The sequence below is a fragment of the Monodelphis domestica genome, chromosome 4 (assembly GCF_027887165.1).
Source record: "Monodelphis domestica isolate mMonDom1 chromosome 4, mMonDom1.pri, whole genome shotgun sequence".
NCBI lineage: Eukaryota > Metazoa > Chordata > Mammalia > Didelphimorphia > Didelphidae > Monodelphis > Monodelphis domestica.
This window is the reverse complement of record NC_077230.1, coordinates 358,906,890-358,923,164: the sequence shown is the minus strand read 5'-3', so window position 1 is coordinate 358,923,164 and position 16,275 is coordinate 358,906,890. Positions and strand designations below refer to the sequence as shown.

Here is a 16,275-nt window from a genome sequence, read left to right as displayed (position 1 = left end):
TTAAAAATGGGGAATAGCTTAACCAAATCTTCTAAAGTATGGTCTGAGAAGTTTTTAAGATTCACAAGGATAAGATAGAATTCAAGATCCCAATGGATCTAGATGATCTTCCCTTTCAGAGTTGATTTCACTGAGAATAAGGTTTAAGTATTATCTATTAGCACTCACTTCCTCTCCTTTTTATAATAGTATTCTTCCCCTCCCCTTCCCATGTGTATCTTTGTGTGGCAAAGATTATTCTATTTATTTTACTTCTACAAGTCTCTCTTGGTACCCTCTTTGATCCCCCCCCCTTTTTCTTTTTTCACATATCATCTTATAGCCCTTAATGCCCCCCATCTTTTCCTATAAGTGATTCTTCTAATTACTATTATAATGAATACAGTTTTTGAGAGTTACAAATAACATTTTCCCCATATAGTAATATATATAATTTGATCTAATTATAGACCTTAAAGAAAAGATTTTGAATATAATTTTTTTTCTCTTTTTCCCTCTTTTTATTATTTACCTTTTCACATTCCTCTTGATATTTGTGTTTGGATCTCAAACTTTCACTTACTTCTGGTCTTTTCTTTACAAATACTTGGAAATCTTCTATTTTGTTGAATGCCCATACTTTCCCCTGGAAGTATATAGTCAGTTTTGATGGATAGGTGATTCTTGTTTGAAGATCCAGTTCTCTTGCCTTTCTGAATATCATGTTCCAGGCCTTGTGGTCCTTTAGTGTAGAAGCTGCCAGGTCTTGTGTGATCCTGATTGGTGCTCCTTGGTATCTGAATTGTCTCTTTTTAGCTTCTTGTAGAATTTTCTCCTTAGCTTGAAAGCTCTAGAATTTGGAAATTACATTCCTGGGAGTTGACTTTTGGGGATTTAGTATAGAGAGTGTTCTATGAACTCTTTCAATGTCTATTTCCCCCCTTGTTCAAGAACATCAGAGCATTTTTATTGGATGATTTCTTGTAGTATGATGTCAAGATTTCTGTTCATTTCTGGATTTTCAGGTATACCAGTGATTCTCAAATTGTCTCTCCTTCCTCTGTTTTCCTGATCTGTCACCTTGTCAGTGAGATATTTTATGTTTTCTTTTATTTTGTCAGTCTTTTGACTTTGCTTTATTAATTCTTACTGTTTTGCAAGATCATTGGTTTCCAGTTGCTCAATTCAGATCCTTAAGGCCTGTTTTTCTGCTTTAACCTTTTGATTTTCAGCTATATTTTTTGTTTTTCTGCTATAATTTTTTGTTTTTCTTTTTTAACCATTTCCCATTTATCTTGCCAAAAGGCTTCCATCTTTTATTTTTCTTTTTTAAAATTATATTTTATTTGATCATTTCCAAGCATTATTCATTAAAGACATAGATCATTTTCTTTTCCTCCCCCCCACCCCCCATAGCCGACGCGTAAATCCACTGGGCATTACATGTTTTCTTGATTTGAACCCATTGCTATGTTGATAATATTTGCATTAGAGTGTTCATTTAGAGTCTCTCCTCTGTCATGTCCCCTCACCGCTGTATTCAGGCAGTTGCTTTTCCTCGGTGTTTCCACTCCCATAGTTTATCCTTTGCTTATGAAGAGTGTTTTTTTCTCCTAGATCCCTGCAAATTGTTCAGGGCCATTACACTGCCACTAATGGAGAAGTCCATTACATTCAATTATACCACAGTGTATTAGTCTCTGTGTACAATGTTCTCCTGGTTCTGCTCCTCTCACTCTGCATCACTTCCTGGAGGTTGTTCCAGAGGCTTCCATCTTTTTGATAAGCTCCAATTTAAATCCTCCCAAAGCTTGTGGACAATTTCCATTTTTTAGAGGATTTTGTTTTTGTTTCAATTTCCTCCTGTATATCCTCTGTAGCCTGGGTTTTTTCTCCATAAAAATTTTCAAGGGTCACTGCTTTTTTTTTTCTTTTTTGGGAAGGAATTTGGGGCTCCTGTGCACAATTAGCCATCACTGTGGAAGATTTATCTTCCCTTGTTAGTCAGAAATCTGAGTGAGCTTGGCAGGTTCTCTGTGTATGGAGTTAAGGAGCAAGGATTTTGCTTGAGGCAAGCTTTCGAATCTCCGTGGCTACACAAGCTTCCCGGGGGTTCCCACGATCTGTACTCTCCTTCCTGCTGGGATTTTGGGTGTAACTGCTCTCAGAGGTAGGTCCTTGGTGATCTTAGTAGATCCCAAGACCTAGAGGTGCCCCTTTCTCACTCCAGAGGTACCCCTCGCTCACTAGCTGATTCTGGTGTGCACTGGCTCTGAGCACCCAAGGTCTGCACTCCCCCACCTGCCCGCCAGGGTTTCAGGTGTAACTGCTCTCAAGGGTAAGTCCTTGGTGGTCTTGGTCAGCTCCTAAGATCTAGAGGTGCCCCTTGCTCACTTGCTGATTCTGGCACAAACTGTCTCTAACTCTGGCTCCATAGGTGGGGTGGGGGAGGGTAGATCAGCTCATGTTTGGATGGGAGTTTTTTCACCCCCTTATAGTGTGGAAATGCCCAAATCCCATGTACCTTCAGTGCTATGCCCTACTGTAGAGTCTCTTCATTCTGATGAAAATATTTTTGGGTCTTTTGAGGTAGGCTACATCAGTGGGTCTGAGGAGGGGAAGCATCCCGCATCTAGACTGCCACATGGTTACCTGGAAGTCGGCATTTGTTCTTAATGAACAGACTCCTTGGGATTCATTCTCTTTCTTTGACTTTCTATAGAATGCTAGAATTGGAAGGTATCTTGAAACATATTAGAGCTGAAAATAATTGTGGAGATGAGCCATCCACATTCAACAAAAGAACCTGTTTTGTTTGTTGCTTTTAGCTTTTAGACTCATGCTATAGCCCAGTAGCTGCCACCACCCTTTCGATATATACTAGGAAATTGGTATCTTCCCTTAGCACTAACATAATGAAGTTTTTCTGATTTTAAATAATACCCTATGATCTTTTTAGTTAAAATATATTGTGGAGGTAAGTGCTGGGATGAAAATAAACATGTAAGATCAATTTCTCTGTTGGTCTTGCATACCAGGACAATATAGGAAATTAATCAAATGGTAGTTGGCAGAAAAAACAAGAAACATTAGAGGTGGTCACTTAACTAATGATACTTCTCATACCATTCATACTAGTGAGGTCTAGATCCAGTCTATAGGAAAGGTAGCATAAGGCTGTTAGAATAGCTCTCTGGTTTCTGGAGAGTTATTGTTTTCAAGTCTGACTCTTCATAATCCCATGGACACTATCTGTGGAATTTTCTTGGAAAAGATATTAGAATGGTTTGCCATTTCCTTCTCCAAAAGATTAAGGAAGACAGAGGACAAGTGATTTGCTCAGGGTTACACAACTAGTAAGTATCTAAGGCCAGATTTGAAATCAGATCTTCCTGACTCCAGGCCAAGTGCTCCATTTACTAAGCCACCTACCTGCCTCCTTCTGGAGAGTAACCATAGTGTTCTTGATTCTATTTTGTTCCTTAGCTGTTTTCTGTGGAGATCCTGGCATTCCACCATATGGGAGGAGAGATGATCGGGGATTCTCCTACAGGTCATCTGTTTCCTACTCCTGCCCACCTCCTCTAGTGCTTGTGGGCTCCTCGAGAAGGTTCTGCCAATCAGATGGGACATGGAGTGGCACCCAGCCCAGCTGCATAGGTAAGAGAATGTTCTAACATCAAGAAGACATACTGCTCTGGCAAATGTCAGGTCTAAGTTTTAGCCAAAGCTGTCTCACACATGTGGTACGAAACCCTAAGCAAGAGTTTTGCTTACAATTTCTGGGTCTTAATACTTAGAAGAATACTTTTTCTTTGAGCTCTATAAAAAGAGCTTGAAATAGGCATAGCTAAAGTGATATTGGAATTATAGAATCAACAGAGAGAAGTTAAAAAAAAGGGAGGAAATCAATAACTGTGTATTTCTTTGAAAAAGCTATTTTGCCAAAAGGGGAGAGAAAATTCTCCAAGTTCTCCATGTGGATTTTTTTCTGTATTTTTGTAACCCAGATCCAACTCTTACCATGTGCACAGACCCTGGTGTACCCCAGTTTGGGATGCAGAACAACTCCCAAGGCTACCAGGTAACTATCAATTAAAAAACTAAATCAAACAACTCTTTCCTCATATTCTGTCTGCCACAACAAAGAGTAAAAGATATTATTTAGGGCCAGCAATTTTTTAGAGTAAGGAATTGGATGGAATTTTAAGAATTGGGGAGAACTAGTTTTCATCTGTCTCCTGGAAATTTCTATGGATTGGCAAGGAGTGTGGTTTTTGTGCCAATTGGAAGCAATAATTGATAATAAGGCAAAGAAACTGAATGGATGGTGATAATGGAGCAATAGGTGAAGGATAGTGATGGGGAGGACAGATGGAGGGTTGAAGATGAGTGCTAGATGAAAGGTTGATAAGGGAGGATAGATGGAGGGTAATGATAGAGCTTATATTGAAGAAAATAGTGAGGAAATAGTTGGAGAATTCAAAATGAAAAGGCAGGATGATGATGTAATAGATGGAAGATGATAATAATGATGATGATGGGATAGAGGGAAAGTTGATGATGGGGCATAGCTAGCAGGTTGATTATGAAAGAACAGATGGAATATGATAATGGGAGATAGATAAAAGTGATGATAATAGGATAAAAGGGAGGCGATACATGGTATATAGCCAGAGTTGGTGATGAGAGTATAGTAGAGATGAAGAGTGATGATGGAACAGATGGAAGGATGATGATGAGAGAGTTCATGAAGAATAATGGAGGGTTTTAAATAGAAGGGTAATGATGGGGGTAGCTAACATGAGAGGGGAAAGTCAATTGGAGGTTACTAATGAAAGACTGGTCCTTATCCCAGGTTGGAAGTCTAGTGCTTTTCCGTTGTCAAAAAGGTTACTTGTTGCAAGGCTCTACCACTAGAACCTGCCTCCCAAACCTTACTTGGAGTGGAACCCCACCAGACTGTGTCCGTAAGTAGTCTCAAACTACATTCCAAGAAACTGTGGTTACAAACTAGGGAGAACTTACTACTGACATTGCGAGACAATAGCTACCTCCTAGGAGTTCAGGCCTCTTAAGAGAGGATTTAGGGAATGAGGCCATAACTACTCTTTTCCCCCTTAATAAAAGTGTTCGTGGTATAAAGATTTTAAACCACCTTAAAATACCCATATTAGCACCACCTTGCCCTGTAGTAAGTAGAGGCCATTTGTTGGCAAGACAAATATCCAAGAGAAGAGATAGAACTGCCTTTTTGGAGAAATTTAACATTTAGAGGCATTCGCATCTTTTGGAGAAGGAAATCTTAGAGCAAGAGAATGAATGAAATAAGCTCCAAGGACTTTATCAGATGCAGATACTTACAGTCTCTTTCCTCTTTGCCAGCACATCACTGTAAGCAACCAGAGACACCTACCCATGCCAATGTGGGTGCCCTGGATTTGCCCTCCATGGGCTATACGCTGATTTACTCCTGCCAGTCAGGTTTCTCTCTCAAAGGTGGCTCTGAACACCGTACCTGCAAAGCTGATGGCAGCTGGACTGGAAAACCACCTATTTGCCTGGGTGAGCTACATTTGCCCATTTATCAGAAGTATGTGTGTAGAGAACTCTTGAGGGGGAAAAGTAACTGAGATTCTGTGGAAGGAGTGAAGACAAGGAAGATAAAGGAAACTTTTATTCAAGAATTTTTTCTACCCTGTGGAAGTAAAAAATTCAGGAATAAGACAGAAGAGAATTGAAGATGCATTGTAGATGGTGCAGTATTTGATCCCCTCTGTAACTGTTTTGCTCTTTCCCTAGTCTCTAGAGCTTTTGAGTCATGTCAGCAGGAGACAGATCAGGTAGCAGGAAGACAAATTCGATCTTTATTCCATAAGCAAGTACAAGAACCACTTCAGGGCCTGCAGGAAAGAGGTAGTGAGTGGGTAGAGGTAGAGTTTGGAGTGGGCAAAAGATAAAGTCCATTAGCAAAAAGACACCCTGGATATTCTCCAAGGGTTTCTATTACTTTTGCTCACCCAACAGTCCATATCTTGATAAGGTAGCTTCAAATTCATCAGGCCTGAATTTCAAGAGAAATACCCAACTTAAGGGTATTTTTTTTTACTAACTCTGCTTTAGAGACTTCAGGGGGCTGTAGAAAAATTGGGAAGTGAATTGGATGCTTTGTGAATAGTTACAGTTGAACTAAATGCAGAATAATTCTCAGAGTTATTTGCATTGTAAGGTCTAGAGTCCTCAACCTGCAAATAGAACCTTTTAGCCCATCCATCAGGCAAACATTCCAAATTGAAACAAAACTTTCTCTAGTTCTTCCCTCATCTTTATAAAACCTTCATTAGACCTTACCATCCTTTTATGCTCTCGTGTCCTATCTCTTCACCCTTTCTCTGCCAAATTAATTTAAAAAAGCTTTCTCTACTGACTGCCTCGATTTCCCTACTTCTCACTCACTCTTCAGCCCTTTGTAGGTTTACTTCCAAACTTACTACTCAAATGAATCTGTCCTCTCCAAAGTTAACAATGATCTCTTCATTGGAAATGTGGCAATCTATTCTAGTCCTTATCCTTCTATATCTAACTGCTACATTGAATGCTGCTCACCACTATCTCCACCATGATATATTTGCCTGTCTGGATTTTCATAGGCAGCTAGTTAGCACAGTGGACAGAGTGATGGACATGGAGTCAAGAAGACAAATTTAAATATGCCTCAGACACTTACTCTCTGGTTGACCCTGGGCAAATCAATTAACCCTGTTTACCTCAGTTTTATCATTTGCAGAATGAGCTGGAGAAGGAAATGACAGATGACTTCATTATCTTTCTCCTGAAAACCATAAAACTGTAGCCATGAAAAGTCAGAAATAACTGAAATGACTGAACAACAATAACAACTGAGTTTTTCTCCTATTCTCTTCCCTCCTGTCTGACTATACTATTCCCCTTCTCAGTGTTCTTTACTAGCTCATCATATTATGCCCCACGCACAAAACTGGGGGTGTTTCCCAAGAAGTAAAGCTTTAAGTCATCTTCTCTTCTTCCTTATCTTCACTGTCTTCACTCATCAGCTTGAATAGGCTTAAATATCATCTCTAGAAGATGAAATTTAGAAATGAAAAGATGTATATATCCAGCCCTAGTATATCCCCTGAGCTTCATTAATGTGTCATCCAATAACTGTTTGACACTATAAACTGGATGATCTAGAAACATCTCATACTGAACATATTAAAAACTGAATTCATTATCTTTACCTCAGAATCCTCCCCTATTTCTGACAAAGACACCACTATCCTTCCAAGCTCCCAGGTTTGTAACCTTGTCATTTACTTCAACTCCTCATTCTCCCTCACTCCATTTACCCACTTTCTTGGCAAAGCTTACCATTTCTACTTCCACATCATCTCTTTCACCTGATTCCTGGTTACTCACAATATTACCATCTTAGGTCAGGTCCTCATAATTTCATGCCTAGAATATTGCAGCAGTCTCCTGATTGGACCACTTGTCTCAGCTCTCTCCCCACTCCAGTCCATCCTCCATGCTATAGCCAAAAGATTTTTCCTTAAGTGCAGATATATGACCATGCAACTTTTCTACTCAGCATATTCAAGGGATCACTACTGCCTTTAGGATAAGATACAAACTGTTTAGCTTTTAAAGCTCTACCTAATTTGACTCCAATTCAGTCTCAATGAACATTTTTCCTCCATACCCTGGGAATCACCTGAACTGACATCCTCTCTTTTCCTTACATACAACATTCCACTTCCTGTGTCTGTTCCTTTGTACTGGCCAATTCCAGTGGCTTGAATGCCTCCTCCTCTCTCCTCTGTCTCATAGAATCTCTTTCTTTTAAGATAAAATCAGGTGCCATCTTCTGTATGAAACCTTTCCTGATCTCCCTCATTTACAATTCCCTCCTTCCCAACATTCCTTCTATTTAATTTCCTTGGATATATTTGTATTTATTCACTTTATGTTTATGCTTTCTATACCTACATATATGCAGGTTGCCTCTGCCATTTGAACATAAATTTCTTGGGAGAAGGAATTATTTCATTTTTTTAAAAATTTGTAACCCTAGCACCTCACAGAATGTCTAGCAAATAGTAATGTCTTAATAAATGCTTGCTTGCCTGTTTGATTCATTATTCCTTAGACACTCACAAAAAGGGAGAGCTGAGCTTTTTGTTACCAATCTGAATCCTGATTCTTCACATCCTTCTCCATAGCTTACAGTGGCTGATTAGAAGTATGGTTTTTTTTTGACATATTTAGAGATCACTATATTCTTTCTTTGATGTAGTAGAAGGAACATAGGATTTGGAGTGAGAGAACTTGTAATAAATACCAACTTTGCTATTGATGACTTCAGCAAGTCATTCTTCTTCCTGGGCCTCAGTTCCAGCATCTGTCAAATGAGGCATTGGACAAGATAGCCTCTAAAGTCTCTTCTATTTCCAAATCCTATGACCCTAATCAAGCCTACTTTATAGAACCACTTACCTTTGTATAGTACCACCCTACAATTATCTGAAATGAAAGACCATTTCATTTCTTCCTAAAGATTTTCAGGGAGATAGGTTTTCTTTCTAACTCTAGGATGACACAGATTTGGAAGACTTTTTTACCCTGTAAAAGACAGTATTTATCTTAACAAGTGAGGAAATTTGGTTATTTCAGGTGACAAGACAAAATGAAAAGACTTCTGGGCATGTTGTATGTTTAGGAGGATTCAGACCCATTCTTGCTGCTGTAGTATTCATTCTAAGAGGTACATGGGATGATATTTAGCTTTTCTATCAATGAAACACATTCTCTAATTCTTCTCTGCAGAGCCTCAAAATGAGGTCTGAACAGAATGGGTAGAAGAAGTCTGATAGAGGAATGGTTAAAACTCTACAGTCATGAAAAGGATTTACATTTGCAAGACCTGAGCACAACCACTTGATGAATCATTTGCCAGCTTATATCACAAATTACAAAGAAGCTAACTTCATCTCTCTTAGTCTCAGTTTCCTGATTTTTGAAAATGGGAATAATGCTTACACTACCTTCCTTAAATAGACTTAAATTAAGATGCTCACCTTCATCTTGTAACTCAAAAGCAGTCATTTTCAGTTGAGCAAAAAGTTTCTTTAGACAATGAAATGTAAATTTAGATCTTATGCTCTGAAAAGTAGTGTTGACTACAAATATTAGTAAGTCAAAGAAGAGTTTGGATATAATGGGTGGTGGAGCTCTGATATGTTAATTAATAACTGAGGGTGTTTGGGAAATATTCACATTTATTATGACAATGTTCTTTGATCTGGAGTGAGCACATGATGACCAGAGGAAAATAATGACGCTCTTTTGATTTTCTTGTTCAGCTGAGGTTCGGCCCAGTGGAAGGCCCATCAGCACTCCCCGGGAGCCACCCATTACTAAAGCGTCAGGTATGTACACAGGCATGGAGACTAGAGAGAACAGGAGGAGACTGAGGAATAGAGTGATCTAATTCAGATGAAGCATAAAGTACATGAGGGTTTTTTGTTGTTGTTGCTTAGTCATTTTTTCAATTGTGTCTGACTCTATGACTCCATTTGGGATTTTCTTGGCAAAGATTAGAGTAGTTTGTTATTTCCTTCTCCATCTCATTTTACAGATGAGGGAAACTAAGGCACATGAGATACATAGAGAAAAGACAAATAGAATCTGCCAGAAAAGTTATGTTAGAGCCAGATTTTAGAAATACATGGAGAGGGCATCTAGGGGGCTTGGTGGATTGAGAGTTTGGCATGGAAACAGGAAGTCCTGGATCCAATCTGGATTGCCAACTCACTTAACCCTCATTTCCTAGCTCTTCCCACTCTTCTGACTTATAACCAATACACAGTATTAATTCTAAAATGGAAGGCAAGGGTTTAGAAAAAGAAGTGTAGAGAGTTTATTCATTAGACAGTGAGGAGTCATTGAAGGTTATGAGTGGAGTAATGATGTGATCTAAATGATACATAAGGAGGATTACACAGGCAGTAGTCCAAAGGGAGAAAATTGCCTATGTATATACCTACCAAGCTAGATATTATAGATAATAGTTACAGTTTGGAATTAAGAATCATGCTGGAAATAATAATCATTGCAACCACAATTTAAGAAAGGAGTCAGCAATATTACCCATGGTTTCAAGTGTCAAAACCTCTATTAACAATATGGATAGCAAAGAAAGAGAACTAGAGATTGTAATCCAGGAAGGCAAAATTGTCAACACAGGCATCACTGAAAATTGATGGGATGAGGGCTGACGACTGGAATATATCCTAGAAAAAATTTACTTCATTCATGAGACTTAAGTTAAATAAAAGCCAAGTATAAGTTTATATTAAGAAGGTTTATTTATGTGAGGGAGTTCATGGAACAGTACAGAGTAATACTGAAAAACATTTCAGTGAAAAGAAATAGAGGCAGAAATAGAAATACTATTGTCACTAAAATGGGTTTCAGGCACCTCCACAAAAAAGAGGCAATAGGAAGTGAATTTGAGAGGAGGAGGGAACTAAGGGTGACATGATGTAATAATAGAATTCCTGAGCAGAGGAATTAATAATTTATTTAATAAATAATTTCATCCTTCAAAAGGTGAAAGAGCCAGCAAGGTGAAATGAATTGCTGGAGTAGAAACAATGGGAACCTTAGGATGACTCCATCTTAGAATTCATGATAAAGAAGGAGGCAAAAGTCTGACATGTGTTATAGATTTTCGAAGAATAGATTTCAAGGGGTTTGTAAAATGGAATCACATAAGCTAAGTTGCAACAGCTAGAAATCATTACAATAAGAATAGTTCTCAAGAATAAGGTTCCTATGCTTGGAAATGATCAAATAAAATATATTAAAAAAAAAAGAATAAGGTTCCTGGGGCAGCTAGGTGGCTCAGTAATTAGAAAGCCAGGCTTAGAGATCTGAGGACCTGGGTTCAAATGTGACCTCAGACCCTTACTAACTATGTGACTCTGGGCAAGTCACTTAATCCCAGTTACCTAACCCTTACTTATCTATGTATTGGAACCAATACTTTGTATTGATTCTAAAATGAAAAGAAGGGGTTTAAAAAAAAACAATTCTTAAGGAAAAAATTAACAAAAATTTAAAAATCTAAAATATTTCATGGAGGAAGAAAAGAGAGAGTTATCTAAAGAGATCAAAGTAGATGTGTAGAGAAAGTGTAGGCTAATTTAAATTATTAAAAGACATATAAAAGACAATGGAAGCCCAGGCAGATGATAGATGAAATCAAGTATGTCAAGTCCTATAGTGATAGAATTCAAATTAAGCTGAGTGACAAAAATGAACTTTTAAACCTGAATGACAAAAATGTCAAAGAAGTACCTTTAAAGCTCACAGATAAAAAAGAGAACAAATGACAAAGTCAAGGCAGAGTGGCTTAATTTTTATTTCTATTCTTTCTGCCAAACGAAATGATCCTTGGATTGGAGAGAGTGGAACAAAACTAATGAGGAGTTTCTAAGATATGTAAGAAAAGAAAAATATTACATAGAAGAGAATAAGTCTTTGAGTGGTTTTAGACCTTAGTTCCAAAAAGAAAATACTGAAAAAACTGGAAAATAGTCCCTTATCAGTGGAGCCTTTGGAAGATTGTGGAGAGCATAAGGAAAATATTGCAGGACTGAGGAAATACAAAAATTAATGTGATTTTCAGAAAATGAAAATTGAATCTGTAAACTCTAGGTCAATGGGCTTGACTTCAATTTTAGTATGCATCATTTAAAGCATTAAACAGTTGTTAAGTGAACTCTAGAAAAAGAAGAGTTACTGTCAGTACTCAATCAAAAATTGTCAGTACTAAATTAAGAAAAGGTCATGCCAGACTGTTGTTATTTCCTTTTGGACATAATTACTAGACTTGTAGATAGCAGGAATGTGGTAGAGATGATTTACCTGCATTTTGACATAGGATTTGTCAAAATTCCTCATTCCAGACTCAATTAAACTCAAGAGTTTAAAATTTCGTTGTTAGTTTAATAGGCAGTCTTTAGTAGAATTTCTCAAGATCTGTGCTGTTCAATGTTTTTATCAGTAATTTAGGGATAAAGAGATAAATAATAACCTTTCAAATTTGTAAATGACATAAATCTGGGAGGGATAGCAAACACACAAGATAGAATCAGGACCCCCAAAAATCTTGAAATGCTAGAAGTTTGGTTGAATCTAGTAAGATAAAATTCAGTAGGAATAACTGTCAGGTCTTGCACTTAAGTTAAAAAGTTGGCTTTTCAATTACAAGATGAAAGAGTCATGTTTGGACAACAATTAATTTCAAAAAAAAATCTTGGGGGGTAGGGAGACATACTGCAAGCTCATTATTAGCCAGTAATATGATACTGTAGCCTAGCTAAGGAAGCAAATATAGTCTTGGACTATAGTTAAGCATAAAATCTAAGAATAAAGGAATAGCTCAACTGTACTCTGTTCTAAGTAGAGTTCAATTCTGGGTACTATATTTAGGGAAAACATTAATAACCCAGAAAACAAAAAGATGAAGGCAACTAGAATAATGAAAAATCTTGGGTTCTTAGCATAAAGGGATTTATTGGAAGAACTAAGAATATTTAAGCTGGAGAAAATTAAAGGAAGGGACAATGGTAGCTCTCCTGTATTTGATGGGCTAGTACATGAAAAAGAAATTAAAATTATTCTGCTTTACACCAAGAGAGAAGTAGAAGTAATGAGTTAAAAATTAGAGAGACAAATTTAAACATGATTTCGGGGGGGGGGGCTTTCTAAAAATCAAGAGTTGTTAAAAAAATGAGATAGGCATGTTTGGGACTTAAATGCCTGGGTCATTATTTTTCACACATGTTATGGAGGGAACTCCTGTTCAGGGATATGAATGAGATTGCCTCTGAGGTCCCCCCCAATGCCAAGGGGCATGAAATCAATAGGAATTTTAGTAATGTTTCACAAAGACTTCACAGAGAAAAAAGAATCAAACTTGGAAAGAATGCTTTTTTAGTCTAACAGACATTAAAGAGCATAAAACTAGGTACTGGAGGAGTTAAAACTTAATGAAAAGATATCCTCTATCCTAATGGAACTTGCAGTCTAAGAAAACCTGGATTAATTCAAACTGTATCTTTCAGATGCCCAGATACAAGTGCACTTAATTTAAATCTAGGTCCAAATCCTAACTCTACTATTTTTACCTCTTGTGTTACTTTGAGCAACTTACTGTTGGGCCCATTTCTTATTAAATAAAATGAGGGACTTGGATTAATTCATCTCTAAGGTCTTTTCAACTCAATATTCTACACTCCTATGATCCCTTTGCTCCCATCTGTCTCCTTCCACTTCATCCATATAGTGCTAGCAATCTATCTATTTGGGGCAGTCATGGAGAAGTTAACAATTCTAAGTACTTTTTAAATCACTCAGATATTTCAGTCATTGTAACAATAAATACATGAAGTGCTGTGTGGGTGTGAATAATGTCCTTGTTATAAGATCTCTGTCACAGCGTTTTTCCAGGAAGCCTGTCCCATTATAATGGACAGAATTTACCTGAAACACAAACCAGCAACATTTACAGCAGCACCTTTTTCTTTTTCAAATAGCATTCACATCAATTATGCAGAACTGACAATTTTCATGCCCCTTTTTGTTTTTCTCCACTAAGCTCCAAGTGCTTCAAAGGAATGACCATGTGTTTACTCTTCCTGTTGTTCCCATGGTGTACCAAAACCAGGGAGACCAGTTATTTTCTGCATAACAGAGAAAATCCCCAAGCCAGTGTCAGCTGGCTACATGGGAAAGGCAAAGCTGAGTCCCTGACTGCTCTCTGCACCATACAAACTCTTTTTTATCTTTTCTGACATCTTTAGTTCCTGGAGATGTGTTTGCCAAGAACTCTCTGTGGAAAGGGTCCTATGAGTACAAGGGAAAAAGGCATCCAGCCATACTGAGGGTGATGGGCTTCCAGCCAGCCACAGGCAAGGTGAATGCCACCCTCATAGACCAAGATAGGGTGGAGCTACACACATCAGGTAAGGAGAAGGAAACTGATGAGAGGTGGGGTGGGGAGTAGTGGAGGAATTAATTTATAATTAGGGTTTTGGAGTTGGGCACCAGAAGATGTTTGCCTTGGTCTCAATAGTGGCTCACATGACATTGCCTTGGGCTGAAATACAGGTATTCCCATCAGGAAGAGCTTGGCTGTGGCCCTAAAGTTTGTCCAATAATGGTGAACCCTGTGTCTGTTTATTTGGATAAATGTTTGTCAGTGGGGAAAGGGGTACATATCAACATGTGACTACACCAGTAGTTGTGTGTGTGTGTGTGCGTGTGCACGCGCACGCAGCATATTCTGTTTTTATAAGTGTATATGTCAGTCAGCAAGAGGAATGTCAAGCATTTATGTGTGTGCATTTGTGTGTCTTGGTGAATTTGTCTCTTTGTGTCTGAGACAGACATTTGATGTGAATAGCAGTATTCAAGGCCTTCCAGCAACAGAAACAGAAAACAAGAATTATTATTATATCACAGATATGCCAGTCTTAATATGGAAATCTTGTTTTTCTTGGCCTCATTAGCATCTTCTAAGGAACATTTTCCTGACCATAAGCAGTTACCTAATCAAGAGAGATCACTTTCCTGTTCAGATAGTTTAACTTCAGGGAGCTGGTCCATATCATGTTCTTTTCGCTGATTCCTCAACCACCCCTTTTGCAAATCCTATTCTTTCAAAGAACTTGTCAGTGTTAAGAGTAGGAAACCTTTTCTTCCTCACCCCACCTCAATCAATGCTTTTTGGGACCATGAGCAGATTAAGCCATTCCTTTGATTTGTACTATTAACAGCAACATAGAAAATCCATGACTGGATCCCCATTCTGGTTCTCATCTTGTATAGGGAAGGCCTTGCCAAAGGCCAAAGGCATGTGTGTAAATGGTAGATGGAAGGACCTAGACAAGGAAAGTTGAATGCTACATTTTAAGACAGAAGACTACATCTCTTAGCATATAAGTTTAGGTGTTTCCTAAATATAATGTAATGTAACCTAACGTAATCTTCATTTGTATTCACTGTCTGCTTTCAATAGCTGTGATATTAAATTATATTCCATATGTAGATAAAGAAGGGTTGAATGCCATATATACTTGAACAATATCACACCCATAATCATTTATATAGTCCTACATATAATCTATGCCTGTCACTATCTTAAGTAGTCACAGATAGGCATGCACACAGAGATAATCATATGTAAAGTAAAGGGGATGTTGAAATAGGAGGTATTTTGGTGAAGGAGAGCTCTAGCAGGTAGAGGGATCGGCAAAGGTTGTGTGCAGAAGGTGGTGCTGGAGCTACTTCTTGAAGTGAGAGATTATGTGAGGAGAAGGTGCATTCCAGGCATAAGGACAACCAGAACAAAAAGATGGAGGCTAGAGATGGAATTCTGGGCCTGAGAGACAAAGTCCTGTTGGTCTGGATATGCAAGCATATTATGTATCTATACTTGCAAACAGATGCTAATATTCAAGTCACATTCATCTTCACCCACATAAACACAGTCACACATGTTACTTGAACACAAATAAACATCATTATACCATCACACACATAAAACCATACTCACAGTTTTATACAGATTTTGAAATCCTGTGACCTACTGAGCTGCAGATCTGTCTTTCCTTCTTTAGGTATTTACAAGAAAGAAGATTTCCATCTCCTCCTCCAAGTTTACCACATCATGAGCCCTAAGGATATCTCTGTGAGCCAGTTCAAGGATGACAATTGGGCCTTAGATGGTCACGTAAGTCCAATAATGTCTCCCTTACTTTTCCTTCACTCAACTTTCCTTCTCCATTCCCCTACTTACATCTTCACTGCTATTTGGGATTCCTTCAACTTTCTCCTGGGAGAAAGAGTAAGAAAACCTGCAAAAGGCAGCAAGATAGAGCTCTGGCCTAGGATACAGGAAGACCTAGCATTGATCCTCAAAGCCTAGGATCTGTGATCCTAGGCAAGTCACTTCTCTATGAGCCTCTCTTTCCTATTCTGTGTAATAGTTAAAATTAAATCATGAAGCTGCTGGTAGTTTTAGTAGCTTTATTACAACAAAGTAGTGATAGTAAAGAGAGGGAAATGTAGGCAAGAAGTAGAGAGTATCTTAGCTTACTACCTTATTTGCCATTTGATAGACTAAAGCTCACTACCCACAGGGGTTCCTTCAGGTTCCAAGCTCCAGCCAGAAGAGACTGAGGGAAAGTGAGCAGTCCCTTGGTCTCG

At 38.2% G+C, this 16,275-nt stretch overlaps 1 protein-coding gene across 7 annotated transcripts in view; it reads left to right on the top strand.

Annotated features, from left to right (window-relative positions):
* The window catches only part of CSMD2 (CUB and Sushi multiple domains 2), a 1,065,508-nt gene that overhangs the window by 1,030,102 nt on the left and 19,131 nt on the right, over positions 1–16,275 (top strand). For all 7 annotated transcript variants that reach the window (XM_056795117.1, XM_056795119.1, XM_056795118.1 and 4 more), the window contains 7 exons: positions 3,466–3,639; positions 3,990–4,063; positions 4,838–4,949; positions 5,365–5,544; positions 9,360–9,425; positions 13,869–14,030; positions 15,687–15,799. In XM_056795117.1, coding sequence (XP_056651095.1) covers positions 3,466–3,639; positions 3,990–4,063; positions 4,838–4,949; positions 5,365–5,544; positions 9,360–9,425; positions 13,869–14,030; positions 15,687–15,799 — 881 coding nt within the window. The remainder of the gene's footprint in view (positions 1–3,465; positions 3,640–3,989; positions 4,064–4,837; positions 4,950–5,364; positions 5,545–9,359; positions 9,426–13,868; positions 14,031–15,686; positions 15,800–16,275) is intronic.